Genomic DNA, 27,858 nt, shown 5'->3' on the forward strand with positions numbered 1-27,858 from the left:
CAAGTTAGCAAAGTGGAAGGAGAAATACAGAAACCCACTCACCCAAGGCCAACTATGAAGACCTCGGTGTAGATCTAAGATGCTAATGAACCATGGGATTCATGAAATGAATGCAGAAGTACTACTTGTAACAGACTTTGCACAGAAAAGAAAATCCTATGCAAAGGAGGTGAAAGTGTACACTCTACAAATAAGCCAAAAGCTTAAGCTGAGGTAGCTTAAAAGCCCTAACTTATTGTATCAGAGACATCTAAACTTACTCTCTCCCTGCCTGTCTCCTGACTGGGAAGTGAGATTTTGCCTAACGAACAGTCCTCGCTTCTGCGTAAGCATGTATCTCTACTCAGTTTCTTATTCCAGAATTCAAGACCTTGACTGACACTCATTTGATCGGGTACTTTAAATGCATATGAGATCCAATATGTGCTACAATGATACTTTGTCACACCAATGTCTCTATTGGCTCAGTTAATCCCTCAGTTGAAGGCTTTCATCACTTCCCGTATCCTTCCTGTGGGTTACTTTGTCTTCTGGCCGAAGTCTTCCACTTAGAACTTGGGGACAGTCTATGTTTTCACCCCTGTGAAAACGTTTGTCCATGGTTACTTTCTGTTTTCTTTGTTTGCTGGCTTGTTTCTCCTCTTAGGGATTTACAGCTCTCCTAGGAGTTTAGAAGAGATTGTAAAATCCTGAAAATTGACTGCAAACGTAACCAAACAGTGTTGTAGATCTTATTTTAGCTAGCAGCATTTAATGTAGATAATGCAGATACTCTTTCATGTGTTTATTTTTCCTTTATCATGAAAAGTTTCACGTATACAACGAAAGTAGGAGCATATTCTGCCTTAGCCTTCTCCAACTCTCTCCAGCATGCTCCTCTCCTGCCCTTCTTTATTGTAACCATTATTGTAACAATAATGGATTATTGTTAATGCTAGTGTTTCCATCTGTGCATGGCTGCGGGGCCATCCACCGGAGCAAGAGCCAGGGAATCCTTCCAGATGCTCCGGTTTTTTCATCCTCACTGGCTTTGAAATGTTTTTGTAGCCCAGTGCTAAAGCACACACTGAACATTTGCAAAGCCCTGGGTTTATCACACACCCATGCACACATGCGTGCGCGAGCAAACACACACACACACACACACACACACACACACACACACACACACACCCTGAGTGCTTCTTTCCTTTGCTTGAAAGTAAGTTCTGCTATTTTTATTTCTGTGGCTTGTCTACATCTGCCAACAGTCTAACTTCCTTGACTACGCCCTGTGTCCCCATTTGCACCTACTGGCTCCTCTGGCACTTTATCTCTCATTATTATTATTATTGCTTTTTTATTTTGTCTTTCTTGGGTTTCATTGCTACACAGCCGTGTGTAAGTTTCCGTATTGTCTATTCTTAGAATTCTGCTGGACACGTTTTTACTTTTAGCCGGTGTCATGTATCGGTTCTGATAAAAATCTGAGCCGTGCTTCCTGAATATAACTTATTCGCTCCTCTACTGCACCAGGAAACAAACCATGCCCTGTGGTTTCCCTTCAGAAGACTCCTTACTGTTTTACCTCTGGAGTCTGGCACTCTTGAGACGTGATGCGTATGTACTAGACGTTCAGAAAATATTTGTTGAGTAATACATTTGACCTATGAGTAATACTTGATCTCCCCAAACATAGCTGACCACAGGCTCTGCCAAGTAAAAAAGAAAAATTAAAAAAAGAGATGGAGAAATGCAGCCTAATTTATTGAGACTTTATAATGAACAACCTTCTGTTGTTAAAATATTTATCTGTATTCCGCCTCCGCTTGCCCATCTTCCTTGGAAGAAGTAGACATATTTTTCTGCTGTTTACGTTGTTACTTTGAGTTTTAGCTTTTATTTTGAGCTAGTCTTTCTTTCTAGCTCTGGCTAACTTCAAACTTCCAATCCTCCTGCTTCAGCGTCCAATGTGCTGGGATCGCAGGCAGGTACCCCCACTCTCAGTGGCATTTTGTATCGTTATCTAAGAAGCAAAAACTTGCTCACAGAGTCAGCGGCCACCTAGAAAATTATCAAGGTGAATCATCTGAGGGCACAGGATGGCTCCGAGCCACTGTCTGTACAGATAAAAGGCTGATTCTCCACCCTCTCTTATTTGAGCAGGCTTGCTGTGCCTCTCACTGTGGTTCGATCTCTCCTCTGGAAGGAGCATAGCTGAAAGCTGATCTTCTGGTCTCCAGAACGCTTCTGAGATTTTGCCATCGAGGTTTGTGAGTTAAACCTTGGTCTTAACATGACGGCCAGGGATTCAGGGGATTTCTAGGTGGTAAGTGGGTTTAAAATCCTTATAAGTTATGGATCATTTACACATTTATAGACAATAGCCATTTTTATTTTCTTTATTGTATCTTAGAAGCTGACAAGATTAGAAACTTGGTAACACTATCGCTAGTGGAGTCGTAAGGATAAAACCCCAGGTTTCAGCTGCCCAGACAGGTTAGGCTGTATGATTGTGACAGTTAATGGGAGGAATGATGGTGAAAGGAAGAGGAGGGAGATTCTGTTCCTGTGGACTAAAGGGGTCCGGTGACCCCATCTCCATCTATAGGGTGCCTATAAGAGTTTTGGGTTTAAACAAGGACGAACTGAGGCAGGGGAGAGACTTAAGGAGTAGTTCTGGTCGGAGCACAGTCTGTTTGATCATTGTCTCTCTTCTGGGTCTTCCAGAGACAGCTAGACATTTTTTGTGTGGTGGTGATTTTTTTTGGGTTTGTTTTTGTTTCTTTCTTGCTTGCTTTTTTTTTTTTTTTTTTTTTTTTTTAGCAAGAGTGGCTGCTAATCACCTGTTCTAGTAATAAATTCTTCCCAGCTCCGTTTTGAAAATTTCCTAACTCTCCATTAATATTTAAAAGAGCCAAACTTTATAAATACCCAGAAAGCTAAGGCATCTGTTTTCAAAACGCATATCTCTGCTCTAATTTTACAGTCAGTATCAAGTGTTTTCTGTCTCTTGACCTGGGTGTTACTTAGCTGAGGGCTAGGTGCTGGAAAGGCTGCATTTCTGTCTTTAGGGACATTATCTGAAGTCCTGCTTATGTGCACAATGACAGCCATCTATAATCCGAGGCCACTACCCCCAGACACCGTATGTTGTATGTTGTCTAACCTGTTTTCGCTTTTTCTCCCCCTCCCCAGTCCATTTCCTTCTCTTCTTCCCTATCTCTTTTTCTTCACTGCCCTTTAAAAGCAGGATTCTGAGTGACAGCCATAGTCAACAGGTTAAAAAGAAAGCTGGTCCCTTGGTATACTGAAGGCTTACTGGAGATTTTTGTGCCCAGAGGGGAATTGAATTCAGCGTGGACACAGAAGGTTGAAGGAGCAACAACCCCTAATCAACTCACAGAATGGAGACAGCAGTCAATGCTAAGAGTCCCAGGTAGGCTGTGAGAACTCTTCTCACTCTCCATCTCTCAACCCCTAATTTGTTGGATTGCCTTGTTATATTTAAGGGGGCTCGCTCATCCCTGAAATTAAATTTGCTGTCCACTGCCTCTGGTGAAAGGTGTCACCAATTACTTGTATGTAAAATGCTACTGGCACAGAGTTCTAGAAATTGCATTTAATCAGCTGATTGATTAATGACTGCGTGTGTCACTGCGAACGTGTGGAGTCCCAGGATAACCTGTGGTTTTCTCCTTGGATCACATGGGTCCTGGGGATCAAATGCAAGCTGTGAGGTACCAGACTCCAGCTCCCGTAGGGTACAGAACCCAAAGAGAAGGTGTGAGCTTGGAGAAGGAAGGAGACTGACAGGATCTGAGGGCAAATCAGGATGTTTATTGAAAAAAGGTTATACCTTTTATATTCTATGTTTGCATAATAGCCTAGCCACAGGTAAATTGGGAAACTGAATGATTCCAAGATGTGTATGATCTTTTCAAAGACTGTTTTTAACCTACTTTGGCCCTAGTTTTCAATATCCATAATGAAAGAGGTAATCAACTTTATCACAGTAATTTGAAGCAAGAGCAATTAAGGTCAGCAAACATCTAAGTTGTTGTTGCTCTCTAAGGTCAGCAACCCTACTAGGCGCTCTCCTGCACTCTCTCAGCCTTCATGGGGACCCTTTGTGGTCAGGAGGTGCCAGATATTGAGTCCCAAATTGATTCCCGAGACTCAAACCATAAGAATAATTTTGCCCCGTGAGGGGCATGACGCAGTGTTTGTACCGTGAAGCATAAGCACTGAGACATTTCCTAACTTCCTTCCTATGTGCCTCGGTCTTACAATATGGACCTGTTCTTCTCAAATACTCCTCAGAGGGAAAGTCCTGATATCTTTACTCTTCTTCCAGTAGACCAGACAATCTTAATTCCTTCAGTATATGCTCCTGTATATGACTAACTTCTTACCAGAATCTGCTCCTTTGCGGGGCGTACCAGATCTTGCCATTCATCTCGTAAGTCATGTACCCAGGGAATCAAACATTATTTGTACTTATTAACTCAACTCTTGCCCTCAGCTGCCCAGGCCTGAGACTCTGGGTCCGAGCCCATTGTTTCTCCCAACTGGGTGTTTTGATCTCTGGGACTGGGTGTGAAATACCTAAGAATTCCTGGAACTGTAACTCTTTAACTTCTCTATTCTTGGTATAATTGGGGGCACAAAGTGGGGGCTCTTGTATAGGGGTAGCCTCAGGGTTTTATGTAGGGGTAGGCAGAATTATTATGTTATATGATTCCATGGTGGAGGAGATTTTTTTTTCCCCAAGAATTATTTTGTTTCAAGGGTCTGTCATTGTACACATTCACATCCGCCACCAGAGCCTATACCAAATTTCCCAGGGGGTTAGGTAACGCACAAGGAACCTCTCATAACATAGTGAGACTCATCAAAGATGACAGTAAAACGGGCTGGAGAATTGTGATTCCCCAATGTTGTGTGCTGGAACTTGGTCAAGCAGCAGTGGTCACCGTGCGATCCACACCCTTAACCTTGATGGCATGCCCTTTATGCGCGGAGACACCTTGCTAGCCCCTTGGTGGTACTTTAAAGTTAAATCTTATATCTCTGGCTTGTCTAAAATACTCACACAGTTTGGAAGAGAGCACCATTCTTGCCCCAGCCCGCTCTAATCCAAAGCATGACACATTGTCCTCTACATCCTGCCTCTTAGTGACATGGACGCTGAGACTATGAGGAAAGGGTCAATGGACAAACAGTTTTAATAACGATCTGAATTTGCACCCCGATTCTGATTTATGACTAACTGGTTTGGTGACGATGTCTCTGGGTCTCACTTTTGTCAACTGTCAAGAAAATCGTAGCAGACATAGGAGTGCCTAAAACCATGGCTAGGGTGTTTAGTGCTTTTGCTAGTGAGGAAGACCCAGGTGTTGACCTCCGTTTGCATCAAGGCCACTGAGAATGTGAACAGCCTCCCTAGTGTCCCACGGTAAGAGGTGGAGCCGGGATTTAAATTGGAGACTTTACTTTTCCTCTGCAGCCTTTATCACCACACTACAAACGGATTAAACAGTTTGTCTGGTCTCCCTCAACCCCAAAGTTATAGATGATTTGCATAAAAACATGGAGGGAAGGAAAAGAGAAGGTGTGTTTGGTTGTGGGTCTTTGGTTTCCTCTTTAGAGGGAAAGACAAGGGTGGATGTTTAGGGCACAGGTGGAATGCCAGGGGTATAGTGCCTCTGTGCTCTAGACTCCGCAACATGAGGACCTGCGGCCAGCGCTGCCTTCTCGTGAGAGCTTGCCCATGGGTTCACCATCAGTGTTAATGCCTCACCACAGTGGTGGATTCTGGAGATTGACACATATTTAAACCAATCAATGGCAGGCCCTGCCCTCACCACTCACTGAGAAGTCATGGTTTACTTTGAAAAAACTAGAGAGTCCAAAGTTTGGCTCCTAATTTTATATGAGTAAAGTTGTACTCATTTCAAGGACCCTCCCACCCCCGACGCTCCCAAATGACCTCTGCTTTAGGCACTGCAGGCTCATAGCTATGCTGCTCGTCCTAACACATTTTTTTGTCCGTTAGAATATAGATAGTTACATTGACAGACGGAATCTTGACTTTAAAAAGGTAAAACGAAGTTAAGCCGGGTGTGGAGGCGCATGCCTTTAATCCCAGCACTAGCCTAGTCTACATAATGGGTTCCAGGACAGCCAGGGCTTAAAGATAACACTTTTAAAGAAATGCTAGATTTAGCTAATTCTTCTAGAATTAGCCCCAAACAGTGAGAACCAGAAAAGCCACTCTTAGCTTGTTCTGTAGCTTTTAACTGAGTTGAGGGCTAACAGGAGGTTTCTCACCCCTGGGATCTTTCAAGGTGCCATGTGTCCAGGAAATTCTTGTTCAGGGCTCAGCTCATCTGCGAATTTGCTGCAGACTGGGTTTGAGACTGTGGATACAGCTCCAAGTCAAATGGATGCAAACTAAGTTCTTTTTTTTTTTTTTTTAAATTTATCTTTGATCTAACAGTTATTTGAAATGCTCAGATATTGGTCAATAAATGGTTTTGGTTGTTGTTGTTGTTGTTGTTGTTGTTTTTTGCTTGGGAATATATAGCTCGAAGGTGGAGAATTTGCCTAGCATGTCTAAGGTCCAAAGTTCAATATCTGACAGTTCTTCACACACACACACACACACACACACACAGAGAGAGAGAGAGAGAGAGAGAGAGAGAGAGAGAGAGAGAGAGAGAGATCAGGCCAACGATGGTCCCACACCTTAAAGGTTCCTCACTTCCAACAGGATCCAGACTATAAAACTGATACTTTTTAATAAGGCAAAACAGAATTAAAATCATTATTGTATGCTGATGGCTTCTCATTTGGAAGGCTTAGATATCTTTGTAAGAAATTTAAAGATCAATTTGGAAACTTTCCAAGAGACATTTACATTGCGGAGAAGGCAAATATATATACACAAGATGGCTGTTTATAGTAGTTTTTTTTTTCTTTCTAAGATCAGTTCATTTGATGCTGGATCTTGGTATAAAATTTCTAGTGACATTACGCACAGATTCAAAGGTATTGTTTATCGAACACTTAAACGAGTAAAAATTTCATGCTGCGGAAAATTCGTAGTTGATTTCAGAAGTGTCATTACGGAATGCTGAATATATTTGAATTTTCTTTCTAGGAATGAAAAGGTTTTGAACTGTTTGTATCAAAATCCTGATGCAGTTTTCAAGCTGATCTGCTTCCCTTGGGCAGGAGGCGGCTCCATCCATTTTGCCAAGTGGGGCCAAAAGATTAACGACTCTCTGGAAGGTAGGTGGACTTTCGTCCTAAGCGAATAAAGAAGCCGCATAGAGAAACCCAAGTTCATTATGTTTCCTGAGTTTGTAGTAAGGGTTTCTAACCCTTATTAAATTAGAAGTGCTCTTCAGCCATTGTTTTTTCAATGTAATTTTTACCCCTTTTCTTCCCCCGTCACGTTTGATGTCATGGGATAGCGCACCACCGGTTGCTGACTCAGCGTCTTGAGCAGCCTCTCCACTCACTTCCGCTTCCGTTCGCAACCCTTGACTTGGCTTCTCAGCGTTCCTGTCAGTGGGCTTTATCTCGCAGCATCATGAGACAAACCCATCTCCTCAGTGACTTCCCAGTTATATTTTCTTTCCTAAGCGATAACGTCGCTTTCTTTTTAAAACCAGTCTATATTTAATTACAAAGGCACTGCAGTGGTTCCTTCCAGGCAAACAAGAGTCTTTGATCGTATCCTGTCCCTCTTCTCATGCTTTCTTAGTATTTCAGCCTTTCTCTTTTCACAGTCAATCGTTCCCTTAACTTCTGTGGGTGTTTTCTCCGCCTAAATCCTACATATTAGAGAAGACATAGGATACTTGTTTAACTTAACATAAGGGTCTCCGGCTCCATCCATTTTTCCTATAAATGACAACATTCTGGTCAGAGAGATAGTTTGGCAGGTCAGGGCACTTGCAGCCAAGTCTGACGACCTGAGTTCAATCCCTAAGACTCCCATGGTGGAAGGAGAAAACTGAGTCCTACAGGCTGTCCTCTGACCTCTGGTCTCCACCCACGCAGGCACAAAAGTACTTTCTAATGACAAATTTTCACTTTCTTTGTGAAAGAACACCCTACTCTGTATTATATACCACTTGTTGATAGGCGGCATCTGAACTGATTCCCTAATTCACCTACTGTGGCTTCAATAAACATAGGTGTGTGTGTGCTTTTGTAGAGAACTGACTGATCCCTTGGGGAACTCACCCAGAAGTGGATCAGTTGGAGGAGTAGTTTTGCTTTTAACTTCTTGAGGGGCTTCCATACTGAGTTCCACAGTAATGGATTAATTCACATCCTTACCAACGGTATCTGAGCAGCCCAACGTGTTCCCCTGTATCCTCATCAGCGCCGATTAGGTTTTGTGCTTTGCAAAGTAATCATTCTGAGCGGGATGACGTGGAATTTTCATGCATTTTGCTTTTTATTTCCCCAGAAGCTAAAACCTCTGAGCATTTCTCTTAGCTGTTTACACTTTCACAAAGTGCCTGTCCACTTCCTTAGCTTTGGTTGTATTATTTGGTCTTTGGGTATTGTCTGTGTTTTCTACATCCATTTTTTTTTTTCTGTCTGACGAGCTGCCGGCGAGGATTTTCTCCATTCTGTCGGTCACCTCTTCATCCCTGTTTCCTTTGAACTTTAGAAGCACTTCGTTTTAATGTAATCCCATTTGTCAAACTTCCTGTCAGAGACGCATTAAGAAAGTTATGTTTTGAAACTGGGCAGTAGTGGTGCAAGCCTTTAATCCCAGCACTTGGAGGCAGAGGCAGGTGAAATCTCGGAGTTCCAGGACAGGCAGGGCTACATAATAGAGAGACTAGAGGTCATGTCTCAAAGGGGGGTGGGAGAGAAGCACTATTAAAAAACAAAAAAACAAAAGATCGTTACATTGCTTAAGCCTAGGTCTTGAAATGTTTTCTACAAGATTTCCTCTCGTTTTGAAACTTCCTGTCTTGTATCATGGTCATGATTCATTTTGTCTGGAGTCCTGAGTCGATGTGCTCAAGATCAGAAGTGAGGTCTAGCCTCAGACTGTTCCCATCAGCTGACCCGGAGGTGTAGGCTCCCCTTATACCAGAGACACTCAATCACCATGAGCGAGCACTTGGGAAATCTGAGGAGAGCATTTCCCCACCACCTTGCTTCATCCATTGCATTCGGTCTGTTTGTTTTACTGAACATTCCTGGTACTGACTTTCTTCCTCCTCCTCTGTATGGAGAACACTTCTTCTTTTTTTTTTTTTTTTTCCTTTTTTCGGAGCTGGGGACCGAACCCAAGGCCTTGCGCTTGCTAGGCAAGCGCTCTACCGCTGATCTAAATCCCCAACCCGATGGAGAACACTTCTAAGTACCACCTACAACCTCGGCTTAGTAGCCGCAGGCTACTTTAGTTTGCGCTTTAAAGGCCTTTGTCTTTCTGTTGATTTTAAAGAAAGATTTTGCTGGATAATATGATATTAAGTTTTGGTTGGCGTTTACTCTCAAGGCGTGATCTATACTATCCCATGCCTTTTACCCGACAGGTCCAATATAATTCTGATGTACTTGCCTCTTTTTTTGTTCTGTAGTCTTAAAATTTTAAATTTACATTAAAAATTAATGATATGTATATGTGTACGTCTGCATATGGTTTTGTGCATGTGAGTATAGACCCCAAGGAGGCCCAAAGAAGGCATTGGGTCCTCTGGAACTGAGGTTACAGAAGATCATGAGCACCCTAACGTGGGTGCTGGCAGAGTCCTCTGAAGGAGCAGAAAGCATTGTTAACCACAGAGCCCGTCTCTCTAGCCCCAAGTCTTAGCTCTTAAATTATAAGACGACACAAAGGGGTTCTTTTCCAGTCATGCCAATTTGGGGGTTTAAATTCCTCCTATATATGGATGCCCAAGTCTTTCCCTAGAATTGAGATAAAATGTCTGCTGTAATTTTACTGAATAGGTTTTCACGCCCTTAGTTCATACTTTTCGGCTCAGTCTTCTACGCCACGGTTTCTTGGGTGAGGTCTCCTGTTCGTGTGCGGGAGTTCTTAAACGTTCTGACCCTGACTAGTTACCTTTTATGCTTTTCAAATGAGATGATTCCTCACTCTGCAACCACTAACGTCCCCTTGCCACTTGATTTTGCTCCTTGGTGACGCTTTCCAGTGAGGGTGTCCTTTCATGCTGAATCTCTCTTCCAGTTCAGCACTCTTTTGAGCTGTCTTCCGTGCTCCATCCATCCGTTTACGTGCATCCTCTTTGAGACCATTGGTCCTTTTCTGGAGGTAGACTTCGAAGCCTTTGTCTGCTATTTTAATGTAGCTTGATTTAACTGCTGTGGGGTTTTGAGCCTTCTTAAGAGTCAGATTGCCTTCCACAGTTACTCTCTTCCCCCATGGAAATGGGTCTTGTCTGGTGTGTGCCACCTTCAATTTTAGGTCTCAGTCCTCCCTGCCCTTCAGAGCAGGTGAATGTCGGTTCCCTAATGACAATTAAAAAGCAAACCAGACATCTAAAGGTGATAGAAAAATAACTGAAGTCATCAGCTACAACCCAAGGGAGAAAACAGGGAGAAGGGGCAGGGCTATTCATCAGATGAACAGGGAGTTTAAAAAATAGTAAAAAAAGAGAAAAGTTTAAGACATTAATAGTTAAATTAGAAAAAGAAATGGAGCTGGGGGAAAGAAACAAAAAGAATTACAAACTGAGAGTGTAAGTTATGACTGTGAAGGGAAAAGACAAACAAACAAACAAACAAACAAAAAAAAAAAACGCCAAAAAACCCAACACAGAGCAAGAAAGTTCAATGCTATTCTTTGGCTTGGGGAGAAAACAGGATGTGGATGCTATGCCCTCACCTCCACGTCTCTTTGACACTTGCTTAGTACAAGTTAGACCCAGAGCACTGTCACAGGCTGGACTCCACCCCGTGTTACCTGCCGAGGGGCGCTGAGGAGGACAGCTGGCCTGACTTCCCTCCATCTTTATTCCAAGAGCTGTGAGGTGAGTGTAAGAGCTGCTTCAGGCTCTCATCTTTAGCCAACATGGAGGACCCATCACTCAGGTTCTAGCTGACAACATCAGCGTTTTCCCATTAGGATCTTGGGACTGGAAAATGCCCGGGATGGGTGTTGCAACCAGGAATCTCTGGGGCTCTGAGAGTTGGAAGCAGTCAAGTCGAACCAGTTTCTGCAGATAAAGCAGGGCACGGGCTCCGATGCCCCGCCACCCTGTTCTTAGATCCAGCCTTTGTTCTGTTGCTGCTCGGATAGGCTTGGTCCTCTTCCTGGAGTGGGGTCGAAGTTGCCAACTCTAAGCACACCCCACGTCCTCCCAGCTTGGCCCACACTTTCCCAAAGTAGAACAGGACCAACCACTCAGTGTCTAAGCCACATTCAGTTTCCTGATTCTTTGACTTTTGGAACTCAGAGGCTCTTACTGAAGAATTTTCCAGGAAGACTTTCTTTCTTTTCCTTCCTTCCTTCCTTTATTTATTTATTTATTTATTTATTTATTTATTTATTTATTTATTCTAATTTGAGATAGGGTTTCTCTGCACAGCCTGGGCTGTCCTAGAACTCACTCAAGTCCAGGCCGTCCTCAAAGTCAGAGGTCTGCTTGCCCCTGCCTCTCAGGTGCTGGGAATAAAGGCACACACAGTCACGTCTTGGGAAAAACCTTCTTACAATGTTCCTCATTACAGTGTCAGCGGGTGAGCATGCTGGAAGCTCAGAGAGCCTTTGTAGCTTCTCCTTGATGCACAGGTCACCTCCCCAGCGGGCATCAGCAAAGAGGGCGTGCACCCTCGAAGCTCTCCTTTTCTTGTTTGCTGGCAGCCCACGGGGGAGGAGTCTCTTCCCTCCTACCACGTTGTCTGATGTTTCTGGGTGTCATTTAGTCTGCAGTGTTTTTATTGTACACCTAAGCTATCCATGCTGCCCGCCCCTCCCTGTAGCTATGCACTTTATGTTTTTCGGTCAGATTCTTTCTGAATATTTAGAATCCGCCACTTTCCCTCTCTGTATATGTCTTTTAAAAAGAGATAGATGTGTAGACAGGTGACAGACAGACAGACAGGAGTCCTATGTTACTTTGGATGGCTTCTAACGTGTGGCCCTCTTTTTCATCCCCCTGAGTGCTGGGAATTGCAGACGTGAGTCACTGTGCCTAGCTTATCTATATTTTGTTCTTTTTGTTATTGTTTTTGAGCAGGGCCTCGCCAGGCTGGCCTGGAACTCACTCTGTAGACAAGGATGACCTCAAACTCATTGAGATCCACCTGCCTCTACCATACCTGGTGTCTTAGTCAAGGTTTCTATTCCTCACAAACACCGTGACCAGGAAGCAAGTTGGGAGGAAAGAGTTTATTCAGCTTACACTTCCACATTGCTGTTCATCACCAAAGGAAGTCAGGACTGGAACTCAAGCAGGTCAGGAAGCAGGAGCTGATGCAGAGGCCATGGAGGGATGTTACTCACTGGCTTGCTACCCTTACCTCGCTCAGCTTGCTTTCTTATAGAACCCCAGACCAACAGCCCAGGGACAGCACTACCCACAATGAGCTGGGTTCTTCTCCTTGACCACTAATTGAGAAAATGCCTTACAGCTGGATCTCATGGAGGCATTTCCTCAAGGGAGGCTCCTTTCTCTGTGATAATTCCAGCTTGTGTCAAGTTGACACACAAAACCAGTCAGTACACCTGGCTATTATCTCTATATTCCTAAGATCTTGACATGTGTGGTATAGTCAACTCTCTTAAGAGACAGCTGTATGTCTTGAGAGCGAGCCATAAATTCTTGCTGCAATCTTGAACTTTCAGTCTATAGTCCTCTATTGCAATCTCATACTTTTGTTCTGTGACAGTGCCAACACTTCTGGCTGTTTGTTCTACTTAAAAATAGGACTCGGGAGTTAGGCAGACTGCTGACCTGGAGTGCTTATCTTGCAAGCAGAAGGACCTGACTATTATTCCCAAAACATACATAAAAATACCAGCTATGATAGAGCACACTGCTGATCCCAGCGCTGAGGCACAAGAACTGTGGGGACCCCTGAGTTCACAGCACGTCTAGGCTGATTGCTCAGCTCCAGGTCAATGAGAACCTGTCTCAGAGGTGGTGAATCACACTACTGAGGATAACATCAGAAATGCTCTGGCCTGCATGCAGACACGCACACACGAATGCACGAATGCACGCACGCGCGCACACACACACTAATTCTGTACTAAATCACCAACACAGCTCTAATACAGGAGGGAATTGGAAAAACTGAGTTCCTTCCTCACAGACTTCTCTTCATTCTTGGTAAGTCCTCTTGTCCTCAGCTGTTCCCCGAAGCTTGCAAACTGATCTCTGCGTGCACCTTCAAAATTCAACCTTTGCTTCTTCTTCTTTTTTTTTAAATACATGTTGATTTACTACGTACTTTTTTCTTTCTATATAATTTGTTTTTAAATTTTCATACAAATTTATTTTGTATGTCACACATTCTCTTTTATATCCTCTACCCTCTTTTTCTGCCCCCATCAGTTCCCTTTGCCCCAGGAGACAACTTTGTTTCTGCTTTCTAGACGTACATGAATATATGATTTTATGCATCCATATAAAACAAAGACTGGCTTAATTCATTTAATGTGGTTATCTCTGGTTATATTCATTTCCCCACAAAGATCTGACTTCCTTCTTTATGGCTGAAAGCGTTTCCACCATGTGAAAAGACCACATTGTTTCATTATCTGTTCCTAGAATCCCCATCTATTGTGATAGGGGCCAAAAACCACATTGATGCATGTGTTCTTTGATGGGTAACTTGGAACTCGTTGGGTAAATATCCTCGAGTGGAATAGCTGCAATATATTTACCCAGACGGCGGGAGGTAAGCTAGTCTTGTCAGTTCAGAAATCAGCATGGACTTGTTAGAGAGTCCTTAAGCCACAAGCAGAAGGCAGTCACAAGAAGTCATATGATAAACTATCTGGCATTTCAGATATTACATTTTGACATATTTAGACTTCTTAAATATTGACTAAGGTTTCCAATTTTTATTTCAAATGTACCTTTACAAAGAATCTTGTATTTTTTTAATGTGCATGAGTGCATGCCTGCATGTATGTGTGTACACCATGTGTGTACAGTTCTTGTGGAACCTGAAAGAGGGCATCAGATCTCTGAAACCAGAGTTACAGATTGTCAGGGGCCAGAGCCACAGCATGGGTGCTAGGAACCAAACCTGGGTCCTAAGTGCTTTTAACTGTTAAGTCATCTCTCCTGCTCCGATAAATACTTTTAGATTACAGAAACCCCGCAGAAGTAGTACAGGGTGTTCTCTTATCTCTCCAACCCAGTTCCCCCATTTCTGAATACTGTATACTGTTCCTCTATTACAACTAGCGAGCTAACAATCAAACATTACTGTTAACTAAATGCCATGGTCAGGTCAGTTCAGATATCATTGGTTTTCCCCTATGGTGTTTTAAATGAGAAATGTCCCCCATCAGCTCAGGCATTTGAACACTTGGTGGCACTGTTTGGGGAGGATTAGGAGGCGTGGCCTTGCTGAGCGAAGTGTGCCACTGGATGCGGGTTTTGAGAGTTTAAAGCCTGGGCTTCCTTCCACTTTGCTGTCCCTGCTTCTTGCTCACAGTTAACAATGTGATCTCAGCTTTCTGCTATGCTTCCTCACCACGGTGGATTCGTACTTCTCAGGAACTGTAAGCCAAGGTAAACGCCCTCTTTCATAAGTCACTTTTCCTCATGACATTTTAGCACAGAATCAGAAGAGCAACAAATACATCCCTCCCGATGTTCTAGAATACCTCATTACTTAGCTCTCACATCTCCTTAGCCGCTATCTTTAGTCTACGTCCAACAAAAACAAGGTCTTAACAGATCTCAATAGATCGGGCTGGTTTTGAACTTAGGATTATTTTGCTTCCATTTCCCCAGGCCCTAGACAGTTTTGAACAGTTCCAGTTGAATGTTCTGTCAAATGTCTCATGTTTTGCCTCTTCTGATGTTCTTTTAATAGATGAAGACTATGGGATTTTTAGGAAGAAGGACCTGCTTATTGCCTTAGAGTAAGCATACTTGGATTGATAAGGATGTTCACAGGTAGTATAAACTTGGACACTCAGCAAGCAGGGTCTGAAAAATTATTTTCCTTCATCTTTCCATGCTCTTCAGAGAAAAAGACACTAAAGATAAGGAGTTAAATTTTAACCCTTTATTTTAACATTTTTTTAAAAAGGGGTTTTGCTATGTAGCCTAGGCCAGCCTCAAACTCAAGATCTTCCTCCTTCAGTCTCCCAAGCATTTGGGTCATAGGCATACACTACTGTGACCATCTAAGCTCTGTAAAAAAAAAAAAAGAACCAATGTCCAAACATTACTGTTAATTAAATGCCATGATCAGGCATAAATAGTTATTAGCAAGATAGTCTTCCTAGGCCAGATTGGCTTCCAATTTGTGTCCTGTCTCAGATTCTTGTGTTTTGTGATCACAGGAGTTCCACCATACTTCTGAGAAAACACAAAACAAATTCATTTATAGATCCTTAATGTAGCTTTCTAATGCAGCTAGTGTCTCTTCTATCTTCTCTCTTCTGTCCTCTCTCTCTCTCTCTCTCTCTCCCTCTCCTTTAAGGTGTGTTATCTTCATAATCTGACCTTTTTTTCTTGGCTTAAGTTTTACAAATTAATAGGTCATAAAATGAACGGCAGATAAATTCTTTACTGTTGTAAATTCTAGCTCATCCCCAATCATAAAACTGGTTCCAACAAGCTAGAACGTCTTGGAAAATGGCATGCTGGCCCTCAATCTTCACTGTCTCAGCTGCAAGCAGGAGATGTTCGGCCCAGGTTTCTTTCCCAGGATCACCACCAGTTCCATTATTCTCCAGTTTATAGCAGCCACATAGGATGAGTTTGAAAGTCAGTTCTCTTAAACCACAGCTGTATTCTCCAAAATACACTGATCTTCATTAGAACAACTTTAAGTGGCAATGAATAAACAAACAAACAAACAAAGACACCCAAACAGAGCTGGAAAGACAGCTAAGTGGCTAAGAGCCCTCTGTAGTCAACCTGAGTTTGATTCCATGAGATACAGCGCCCTCTCCTGGCCTCCACACAGACCTGCACTCATGTGCACATGCCCAGTCGTCCCCTACCCCCGACCCACAGCATTACCCAACGTTTTCCCATTCTTGTTTTTTAAAACTCTGTTCTATTTAGTCTTTCTTTTTTCATCCAACATTGAACAACTTGTTTGGAAGTGAGCAACAACGTGTTTGTTATTTTTTGTATCTGGCCAGAGGGGCTTTAGAAACATGCTGTAATCACACTGGTGATTCCCAGATCGATAGCTCTGTTCTCAGAGACTGGTGATTCTGCCTCAGATGTGTGGAATTGACTGCGACCTTCCCTTTAACCGTTATCAGTGTTCACTGATATTCTGGAACGGCTAAACATGATATGTGATTCTCTATATCAAGATGTGTATTCTCTATATCAAGTGCAAATTTGACCATTTAGCTATACGATCTACACTGTCAAGTATGTGTTTTTCTCCATTTGACGTGTGAAGTCTCTCTTAATAGTCTGCTCGTCTCTTTTTTACATCTTGCACTCACTGTCTTTCCACATTACAAAGGGGAATGTAGTGAATAGACATTTGTAACTGGAGCTGTTTATTCACTGAGAATCTTGGCAGCTTGTAACTTTACCTAGAGAGAGGTAAATAAATGTCTACTTGTTCAAGATTTGTCAGACCACTACAGAACTCCTCTCACTTAATGTGCTAGTGAGTTTGGGGTGGGGGGGGGCAGTATTTACAAGAGCATGAGTCAGAGGCTCCTTGCCAGAATGACTCAAAGTCGGCACATTCCCAGATGCTCATCCCAGCATAGACCGTGCCTCATGAGAGCTGCATCTCTAGAGCTCCCTGTGTGGCTTACAATCAACTCTTCTAGTTCAAAAGTCTCTTCTCTCCAGCAATACAAAGTGTTTATATAATCTTTGGGAAGGGCCTTGTAAGTATAAGGAACTTTCTGAGACTTGTGAATTGCTGACCTCTTTAAAGTTCCATTGGCTTCCTTAGACTTAACAAGCCCCAGGATGTTCCTATCCAGGATGGAAAATTTCAGTTTAGAGGCAATTGCTATGCAGCACTCAGCCTTGAGAACCACTAAGAGTGCATTTCAATAGAATTTGTCTTCTGTCTCCAAATGGTACCTTGTCAGATATTAAATACAACCCGCGATTCTTTTCTTGTTTCCATCTATTCCAGTTTGCTTCTTGTTGCTGTGATAAACACAGTGACCAAACACAACTTGGGGAGAAAGGGGTCCGTTTTAGCATATAGGAGTCTATATAGTTGTTCACTGAGGGAAGCCAAGACAGGTACTTGAAACAGAAACATATGTAGCAAAGCTGCTCACTGGCCTGTTCCAAGACCCATGCTGCTTCTACACCACATGCTCATCCGCCTAGGAATAGTACCGCCCACAGTGGGCTGAACTGTTCTACACTAATTAGCAGTCAAGAACTTGTTTCCCTGAAATGCCCACAGGGCAGTCTGATGAAAGTAATTATTCAGATAAGATTTCCTCTTTCTAGGCGTGTCAAGTTGACAACCAAAATTTGCCACCACACCCTCCATTTATATTTTGATAGAGCTTTCCCAATGTTTTGTGAATCATTTGGTGTCCGCTGAAACTCTCCTATTACAACACAGTCCTTGGTTTTGTGGTACGCCACCTTCTAAAAGACTATTCTCAAAATCATAACCTCCCCCCCAAATAAATAAGGTTTAGAAAAGAACAGGGGCCCCTCTTTTAGCACATGCTTAGACCAGTCCAGTCTCTGCAACGTAAAGCTGTTACATAGGTTACTGCTGTCTGTCTGTACCCTCTTGAGCTCCTAGAAAGGCTTGCTTTGGCTGCTGTCTCCCTTCAAATCTGTCAGCAAGCCAAACGCCACCCCACTAGCTCTCTCTTATAAATGATGGATTTATTTGAACTTTTACATTTTTCTATCTTTAAATTCTCAAATGTGCGCGCTCCCCCACCCCCGTGTGTGTGTGTGTGTGTGTGTGTGTGTGTGTGTGTGTGTGTGTGTGTGTGTGTTTAGGCCAGAAGTCGACTTCTAGGTTATTCCTCAGAAACTGTCTGCCTCTTTTCTCAGGGTCCCTGGAACCCACTGATAATTCTAGGCTGACAGACAAGACAGCAAGTCCCACGGACCCTCGCTTCCTGCCTTCCTGTCACGGCATATCAAGCGCGTTGCTAACTTGACTATATTCTTAGCCCCTAGAGTCTAATGATTTAACTTAATTATCGTGAGTCAGTTTTCTCAATCACCAGAAATGTGATTTTTAGATGAGGTATGGTTATTGAAGAAGGCTCATTTTGCTTGTTTTAATTTTTAATACTGTTTGAGGGGGGAGGGGTGCCCCTGCTCCAGAGCTTAGGTAGAGGACAGAGGACACCTTTCCGGAGTCATGGAGGTCTGAAGAGGTTGTTGGACTGGAGTTACTGATGGTTCTGTGCCGTTGCATAGGTACTGGGAATTGAGTCAGCCGGTGCTCTTACCCGCTGTACTGTCTCTCCAGATCCCTTTGCAATCTTGTTTTCTTTCTTTGTTTTTCTTTTCCTAGTCATTTCCATCCTTTTTTCTAGACCCACACATACTTTGCCCCTATCTATCACAGGGAAAGGTTGAGTCTTTATTTTAATTTTGAAATAACTTTTGTGTTTGTATTCATTTTTTCCGCCAGCAATCTTTGTTTCTAGTCAGAACTTTAAATTTCCAAATTACCGTGATTACTCTTTCATTTCTTATTGGAGTTAAATCGGGGAATTGCTCCCCTGCCCCCCACACAGCTCCCTCCAAGAGATCTGTTTTGAGTATGTTCACTGGCCAGAGATGTCTAATCTACCATTTCTGCATCCTGGGCACGAGTTGCTAGTTCAATTTCTTAGTTCACAGGTGCCCTCTTGTGTTGATACAGCGGAGTGCAGTTTAGGGAAGACATAGGCACTTTGTTTCTATAGGTTGCTGGTTCTATAGTCTTCTTAATACTTTGATACTTTGCTTCTATTATTTTGCTCCAGCCATTTCTTTCTCCCAGCATTGTCCCCCTTATAAGGTGTCTTCTAGGAAGTGTCTTCCCAACTCGCCTCTGTTCCCTCAAGAATTCTAAATCCTTTACTTGGGGCTCCCCCCAGTACTTACTGCAGACCTCAAATTGTCCGTTCACTAAAAAAAAAAAAAAAAAAAAAAAAGCCTCATGATTCATGTATGAATGGATCTTAAAAACATTATTGTTAGTGCTTTTGTTTATTTGAGTTGGAGCCTGTTTAGTTTGCTTTCTGTTTCTGTGATAAAACACCGTGACCAAAAGCAACCCCAGGAGGAAAAGGTCTGTTTGGCTTACACTTCCCGATCACAGACCGCTGTTGGAAAGTCAGAGCAGGACGTCAAACAGGAACGTAGCAGGAAATGCTCTCATAGATCTTTCAGAATCGTGTCTCTTGCTGGACCCCGGATCCAATCCAGTTGGCAACCAAGCTCCACCTCTCGAGTTTGAGCGTTGTGATTTGCTTCTTTGAAATCGGTCGCATTGTGTAAAGTGAAAGGCTTTTACTTCCCTTCGCCTGAGTTTGCCTGTTAACCGTCTTCTCGGTCTCTGTGTAAATAACCTGTCTCTTAACCCCCAGTGCATGCTGTAAGACTGGCTGGAAGAGAAACCCGACTTGGAGAACCTTTCGCAAATGACATCTACCAGATAGCTGATGAAATCGTGACCGCCCTGTTGCCCATCATTCAGGATAAAGCTTTTGCGTTTTTTGGCCACAGGTATTGCAAACAGCATGTGTGAGACCTGGGATAGGCGCTCCGATGCTAAAGCCCTAGAATGTTCCTACCACAGGTGGGCTTTGTGTTTTGTCAGACACAGCCTTTTCTATTTAAGGGGAGCATTGGATACTTATCTCCAATTGCAACTGTTACCGTTCTCCAATTCCTTAGGACCTACACCTCAAAGGAAGACCCTATTTATTTTTTTTAATTAAATTAAAATCTATGGAAATAATATGTATTTCCCAAGACCTAATTTCAGGCCACTTAGAACTACATGGCCATGGTCTTGGACAAATTTCTTGGGCCTCTAAATTGGCTGGAGGGAGTAGTTCTTATCTATGGAGATTAAATGACCAGTGATCACAGGGCTGGAGAGATGGTTCAGAGATTAACAGTGTGCACTGCTCTTGCTTAGGACTGGAGTTCGATCCCCACCAACCACCTGTTCACATCTGCCTATAACTCCATTCCTAGAGATCTGCTGCCTCTGGCCTTCTTAGGCAGCTGCACTCCTCTGAGCATACGTGTGTGTGTGTGTGTGTGTGTGTGTGTGTGTGTGTGTGTGTGTGTAGCATTGGATACTTATCTCCAATAGAATAATACTAACACATTACTATTATTCTAAAAATACTTTGACCTCATAGGCCATCAGGTGGCGTCTTCGGGTGGCTGTTGCTAAAGCAACTGGGGAGAAAAGGATTTATTTGGCTCACACTTCCACATCCTAGTCCATCCTTGAAGGAAACCAGGATAGAAACTCAAACAGGACAGGAACCTAGAGGCGGGAGCTGATGCAGAGGCCATGCTGCTTCCTGGCTTGCTCCCCCTGGCTTGCTCAGCCTGTTCTCTTATAGAACCAGGACCAACAGTCTAGGGATGGCTCCACCCACAATGGGCGGGTCCATACCGTCAATCACAGTTAAGAAAGTGCTCTACAGGCCTACCTTATGGAGGCATTTTCTTAATTGAGGTTCCCTCCCCTCCGGCGACTCTAGCTTGTGTCTAGTAGACATACTATCCAGCAAAGATCGGGTTTTGGAAATCCCTAAGTGTTCCTGGAACTACGCTGAGAACTGTTGATATAGACCGCAAAGAACAAAGTGACATGCGTCTTTAATGGAGAAAAGGAAATATGTCAGAGCAATTTTATAAGTAGCGTTTTTTTTTCTTTATGGCAACTAGCTCCCCAAAAAATGAGACTGGGAGTATTAGATTTATTTGATAAGCTTTACGGCACAGTGGCTGAGCAGTTATTGATCCTCTGACCTAATCTAGCAATCTAGCAAAATCCCTGGGGTACTTGCATTCCAGTATTGATCTGGCTCTCTCTGCCCCAGGTGTGTTCTCATGTTGGCTCTGCGACCCTCTCCACATGGTGAACCCTCTCTTCTTCTCTCTCTCTATCTACTCCCCTTGCTGAAATTGGAAATTCAGCCCCATTCCCTGCCCTGCCCAGTCATTGGCTGATCTTCTTTTATTGACAATCAGAATAAACGAGACAATGTTTACACAACATTGAGACAGGAGATTCTTAGAATAAGCATTACCGTGTCAGATATGGACGCAGAGAAGCTGGCATTTGAACAATAAAGGGATCGTCTTTACACAGTGTACAATGACATTATGCCAACAGAAAAATAAGTTCACTTCAAGCCGTTCCTTTTGTTAGTCAGCGTCCACTGCTGTAGCCAAATATTCTCGTTCTCCCCCTCTCCGTCCCTCTCCCCCTCCCCCTCTCTCTCCCACTCCCTCCCCACCTCTCTGTGCGCATGATGTATATGAGTGTACGAGTGTTGGTCCTTGCTTGCCGTCTACCTTTTGTTCCAGATGGGAATCGCTCAATGGCCTAAAACTTCACCACCGAGGCCAAGCAGGACCACAATTCTTCAGGCATCCTCCTGTCTCTGTCTCTCATTTTTGCACTGTTGAGATTTCAGGCCTGGGCAGCTGAACTCGGCTTTTTACATTGGTTCTGGGGATTCAAACTCCACTCCTCACAAAGGCCAGGCAAGTGCTTCACCGACTAAGCCATCTCTTCGATCCGAAACACTTCTTACATCAACGTGCATCGTCAGTAATATGCTTTTTGCAAACCAGTTATCACCCTGTTTAGCTTCTGCCCACCCCACAGTTAGCGCTGCGTTCGTGATACTGGGTTACCGTGAGTGTTTCCCAACGCTGTCTACCATGTCTGTCTCTCCCCTGGTTTAGTTTTGGATCCTACATTGCTCTTATTACTGCTCTGCTCCTAAAGGAGAAATACAAAATGGAGCCACTGCATATTTTTGTATCCGGTGCATCCGCCCCTCACGTAAGTTCCGGTTTTCCTGGGATGCCTCAGGGATGAAGAAGAGGGAAGTGGAGTACTATTGATTGGGCTTGGCTCTCCTTTTGTTTGGCCTGGCAGGAGGGTGTGGATCCTGTGAACTAATGATACCCCCTGAGGGGGTTTCTCTCTATCTCCCTTGATAAGGAGCCTCCGCCCTTTCCTTGACTATTGTCTTATGGTCTCTGTCCCTCTGAGGTAATGCTGCCCCTTCCTGCTTTCTGTCCCCAGCATGTGGCTTCTGCACTTCCTCTATGTAGGCTGAGACTGGCCTAGCATTTTAAATCAGGAGTGCCGTTTGGGTGTCACTATGTTACCATGACACTTTCTTTGTCCTCCTTGATGTAAGGAGATAGGCTTGAGGTTTGGGGCTCTTGAGTTTCATGATCATTCAGCCTGTGTTTGTTGGTGTTTCAAGTCAACATCCCGGCCTCAAGTTCCTGATCTTAACGAATTGACAGAAGAACAAGTCAGACATCACCTTCTGGATTTCGGAGGCACGCCCAAGCATCTCATAGAAGACCAGGATGTTCTGAGGATGTTCATTCCTTTGCTGAAGGCAGATGCTGGCGTTGTGAAAAAATTCATGTAAGTAACAGCGATGCATGGGCACACACACTGTGTGTGCGTCTCTCTGAGTGTGTATGCATGAGTATGTATGTCTGAGTGTCTCTCTGAGTGTGTGTGTGTCTCTGAGTATGTGTGTGTGAGTGTACATGTATGTCTGTATGTCTCTGTGAGTGTGTCTGTGTGTATAAGTGCATGTCTATGTGTCTCTTTGAGTATGTGTGTGCATGTCTGTTTCTGTGAGTGTGTCTGTCTGTCTCTGTGAGTGTGTGTGTCTCTGTGTGTGTGTGTCTGTCTCTGTGAGTGTGCATGTCTGTCTCTGTGAGTGTGCATGTCTGTGTGTGTATGCGTCTGTCTCTGTGTGTGTGTCTGTCTCTGTGAGTGTGCATGTCTGTCTGTCTCTGTGAGTGTGTGTGTCTGTGTGGCTCTCTGAGTATGTGTGTGAGTGTGCATGTGTGTCTCTGTGGGTGTATGTGTCTGTCTCTGTGAGTGTGTGTGTCTGTGTGCCTCTCTGAGTATGTGTGTGAGTGTGAATGTGTGTCTGTCTTTGTGAGTGTGCATGTCTGTGTGTCTCTCCAAGTGTGTGTGTTTGTATGTCTGTCTCTGTGAATGTATGTGTATGTATGTTTCTCTAAATATGTGTGTGTGAGAGTGTGTGTGTCTCTGTGAGTGTGCATGTATGTGTGTCTCTCTGAGTATGTGTGTGTGAGTGTGTGTGTCTGTCTGTCTCTGACTGTGCATGTCTGTGTGTCTCTCTGAGTGTGCATGTGTGTGAGTGTGTGTCTGTGTGTCTCTCTGAGTATGTGTGTGTGTGAGCATGCATATGTGTCTGTCATTATGAGTATGTGTGTGTGTGTGTGTGTGTCTGTCTATCTGACTGTCTCTGTGAGTGCATGTCTGTGTGTCTCTCTGAGTGTGTGTTTGTCTCTGTGAATTTGTATTTGTGTGTCTCTCTGAGTGTGTGTGTGTCTATGAGTGTGTGTGTGTACGAGTGTGTGTCTCTCTCTTTCTGAGTGTGAGTGTGTTTCTGTCTTTCTCTGTGTGAGGCTTGTTGGCAAGCATCTTTTTTTTTTTTTTTGATGTAACAGCAAGAGGTAGCTTTATTAAGGAGATCCCGGGTCTTAGCGGGATCCCGGGTCAACACGTATCTCACACAGGAGACAGAGGAATCGACCGTTGGCAAGCATCTTTGACCCTGAGGCATCTTGTTGGCCCAGAGACATAGTATCTTTAATTAATAAACAGCTTTAGAAAAGTGGATATCCATTATAAAAGAAGGAAATTGGAATTTTACTTCACACATACATTATACAATAATATATGTGTGTGTATTTATATATGTGCAAAAATCAAAATAAATTAAAAGGCCACTATAGAAACAAGATATCTGATATAATAAAACTTCTGAAAGAAAACATATAGGAAAAAATTTTATGATGCTATTTTAGGTCATGACTTTTCTTAAAAAATATGACCCTGGAGCACCACAAAGAAAATAATCAACAAAGAGGCCTATAGATTTGGAGAAAATATTTACAAATTGTGTATCTGATAACAATAAATGTGAAGTACTAACCCACGTTTGTGGAATCTATGAACATCAACACAAAGACACAGAGAGCAGAATGGAGTTTAGTATTTGACAGGGCACGGGGGAGGAACGGGGAGGTGCCAGGCAGAGCAGAGAATCCAGCTTGGAGATCCACTGGACACCATGGTGAGTGTGGTTAACAGAATAGCAGCTTTTAAACGTTCACGCCCTCAAAGGGACAAGGAGGGAGATGCTATGTAGCTTCTCTTAGTCTCTATAATCTACATAGTTATCAAAACATCACACACACAGTTATAATTGTCACCTTGAAAGCTTTGTCGATTTGGTGGTAGGAACCCAAGGCTTTGTTCAGCCTAAGCCAGCATTCTGCCCCTGAGATACTCTCTAGCCCTTGGATTTTTGAAATAGGATACCATTATGAAGGCCAGGTTCCCAGCGAGTTTGCTTGGTAGGCTAGACGGGTCTCGAACTTGCTATCCTCTGCCTCGGCATCCTGGTTCCTGGGATTCTGCTCCTGTGTTGCTATGCCCAGTCACAAAGAATATCGCTATGTAAGTTCAATGAGATGGTGTGCGCAAAAATTTGCCATAATCAAGACGTGCTCCGTGGATAAGCATGTCTCTCTAGAGTCCATCTTTTAAGATCAAGGCATTCGGGGCTGGGGATTTAGCTCAGTGGTAGAGCGCTTGCCTAGGAAGCGCAAGGCCCTGGGTTCGGTCCACAGCTCCGAAAAAAAAGAACCAAAAAAAAAAAAAAAAAAAAAAAAGATCAAGGCATTCATTCTGCCTGAGCTTTTAGGAGCCATGACTCTGAGCATGTGTATTTAATAGTCTCTGTGGTAAAATATTAGTAACACCTCCTGAGGTTGGGATGATTAAATGACGTCATGCCTAAGCTTAACCAGTTTCCTATCTGAGCGTTTTACTTTGTGTGCATGAGGGTTTTGCTTACACGTATGCATGTGCACCATATTTACAAAGTGCCTGAGGGTCCCTCCCAGCTCTCAGTGTCCTTACTGAACCCCTGTGTCGCTCTAGCGCTCTGTCTGCCACTGGATTCCACACTTGTTAACCTCTTTGCTATTGTTTACATGTGTATCTCACACCTCTCAGACCTCCCGTCTTTCCTTTGTAGGATTTCCTTGCTGAGATCACTTCTAATGACCATTTCCAAGCTCCCTGGTTCCTTCTTCAGGGAGAAAGTCTGTGTCAAGCCTACTGTGTGAAGGCTATCAAACGAGTTCCTCTATTTTTCATGTTTTTGGTTGTGAGCTTCTCCTGTAACAGCCGAGCCATCTCTCCAGCCCTCATTCCTCTATTTCTAAAAATTCCATTCAACTCTAGCACTTCGCTCATGACTGGGAAAACAGAGTGGACTGCATGAACCTCAGGTCGGTCTGTCTAATGGAGAGAGGTGGCCCCTGTGTGTGTCTTTCTTGTTGGGACTAGTGGAAGGAAGGGTCAGAAGCAAGGAGACGCCCTGTTTTCGTTTTCGGTGAAGTCAGGAAAAGGAAAGGACACTGGGATGTTAAGAGATGAAAATTCCGGGGTTGGGGATTTGGCTCAGTGGTAGAGCGCTTGCCTAGGAAGCACAAGGCCCTGGGTTCGGTCCCCAGCCCCCCCAAAAAAAAGAAAAAAGAAAAAAAAAGAGATGAAAATTCCAAACAAACTTTTTCATGTTCACAGCTTTGACAAGCCCTCCAAAGCTCTTCTCTCTCTGGACATAACGGGCTTCCTTGGATCTGAAGATACAATAAAGGACATAGAAGGTGAAACTGCTTTTATAATTTGGGGTATTTTATTGAAAAATGCGTTGGACCGTTCTGAGCAAATGCTATAGTAGTCCCTGAAACGGATGGGAAATCAGCCCAAGTTTTACTGGAAAGGAACAGAGAGATGCTGGTCCCCTGTAAAATGAGGATCCAGGTCACATCCACTGAATACTGATAGGTCTCCAAGTGATTAAAAATACAGAACACACAGAACCCGAGACCCTGGATGTAAAGCGATCACGGAGAGTCAGCTTTTAGCGACCTCCTTCACCAGGTGCTATTACCAGGTTTTCTGTTGTCTTTGGGCCGGTCCTGTTAATTGCTGAATAAAATTCTGTGTACTTCTCAGGCTGGCAAGACCTAACCAGTGGGAAGTTTGATGTCCACATGCTGCCAGGTGACCACTTTTATCTGATGAAGCCCGACAACGAGAACTTTATCAAGAACTACATAGCCAAGTGCTTGGAACTCTCGTCACTCACTTGACTACTTTTAGATGAGCTTTCTTTGGGGCTGTGGATATGCAGACGGTTCAAAAGCTGCTCCTCTGGGTCCAGCTTTTAGTTCTTAGAGGTTGGAAAGGTGCATATTAATGAATTTCTTCGTGGAGCATTTATCTCTCTGGGGAAAGGACACGGCTGAAGAGGCGCACAGGCACTATTGGGAGCTAACAGAGGGGAGAGGGGGGTGGTTTTCTTTGGGGGGATGTTGCCCTCAGTAGGTACCCATGCTCCAGTAAATGACACTACACCCTTGTGCCACATGCAGGCAGCTCTAATCAGACTCAGTGGGAAGTTGGGAGGCATACATGTTGGGGGACATCTGTCACGGGGCTTGGAAAGACAAGTGAGGGTCTGATCAAAACCTGCTGTTTACATTTTCAAAGAATAAATAAAAAATATTGCTAAAGGAAGAAAACCTCTAGTAGAATCCTTTGTTTTTTTTTTTCATTAGAATCGAGTTTGATTGCCGTTTAGACAAAGTTTTATCAGCAAAGCGTCTCTAGAGTTCTACCTGCAGCCTCTTGTACAATTTTAGTGGCAGGAGTGATTGGCAGAGGGAAATCATTACTTCTCCAACACTAGACTGTGGCTCCAAGTTTTTTTTTTTTTTTTTTTTTTGGTTCTTTTTTTTTGGAGCTGGGGACCGAACCCAGGGCCTTGCGCTTCCTAGGTAAGCGCTCTACCACTGAGCTAAATCCCCAGCCCCGTGGCTCCAAGTTTAATCCTTAGAAATATACATTAAGGGACTGGAGAGATGGCTCAGCAGTTAAGAGCACCAGCTGCTCTTCCAGAGGTCCTGAGTTCAATTCCCAGCAACCACATGGTGGCTCACAACCATCTGTAAAGAGATCCGATGCCCTCTGCTGGTGTATCTGAAGACAGCTACAGTGTACTTATATATAATAAATGAATACATCTTAAGAAAATAAAAAGAGAGTTGGGGATTTAGCTCAGTGGTAGAGCGCTTGCCTAGGAAGCGCAAGGCCCTGGGTTCGGTCCCCAGCTCTGAAAAAAAAAAAAAAAGAACCAAAAAAAGAAAATAAAAAGAAATATACATTAAACCTATTCCGTCAGAAGGAGTAATTGCTAGTTTATCAAAGCACAGCCCTTAGCAGTTACTGTTCACCGTGATAGGAAGACCTCAGTGATTGGCTGGAATTCACAGCCCTTCCATGAGCAGCCACGCCACAGCCTGGTTAGGTCGCTTGCCCGTATCAACTAGTAAGTCAAGAAGTAGTTGGAGCCATAATGCCCATGTATGTAGGAGC

The 27,858-nt window shown here is 43.6% G+C and overlaps 1 protein-coding gene across 3 annotated transcripts; it reads left to right on the forward strand.

The window, feature by feature from the left end:
* Window positions 1-1,753: 1,753 nt before the first annotated feature.
* Window positions 1,754-27,005, forward strand: Olah (oleoyl-ACP hydrolase). 3 transcript variants are annotated; one of them, XM_017600660.3, is made up of 8 exons: window positions 1,754-2,308; window positions 3,178-3,418; window positions 7,145-7,275; window positions 19,730-19,868; window positions 22,083-22,182; window positions 22,616-22,785; window positions 26,002-26,084; window positions 26,437-27,005. In XM_017600660.3, the coding sequence occupies exons 2-8, from the start codon at window positions 3,387-3,389 to the stop codon at window positions 26,571-26,573; spliced, it is 792 nt and encodes a 263-aa protein (XP_017456149.1). In that variant the 5' UTR covers window positions 1,754-2,308; window positions 3,178-3,386; the 3' UTR covers window positions 26,574-27,005. The 3 variants fall into 3 exon arrangements, with proteins under 3 accessions (XP_017456149.1, XP_063132798.1, NP_073196.1); XM_063276728.1 differs by having other exon boundaries at window positions 1,754-2,248; window positions 3,233-3,418; NM_022705.2 differs by having other exon boundaries at window positions 2,145-2,248; window positions 26,437-26,993.
* The last annotated feature ends 853 nt before the right edge of the window (window positions 27,006-27,858 follow it).

This window comes from Rattus norvegicus, chromosome 17, assembly GCF_036323735.1.
Source record: "Rattus norvegicus strain BN/NHsdMcwi chromosome 17, GRCr8, whole genome shotgun sequence".
In the NCBI taxonomy this organism is placed as follows: domain Eukaryota; kingdom Metazoa; phylum Chordata; class Mammalia; order Rodentia; family Muridae; genus Rattus; species Rattus norvegicus.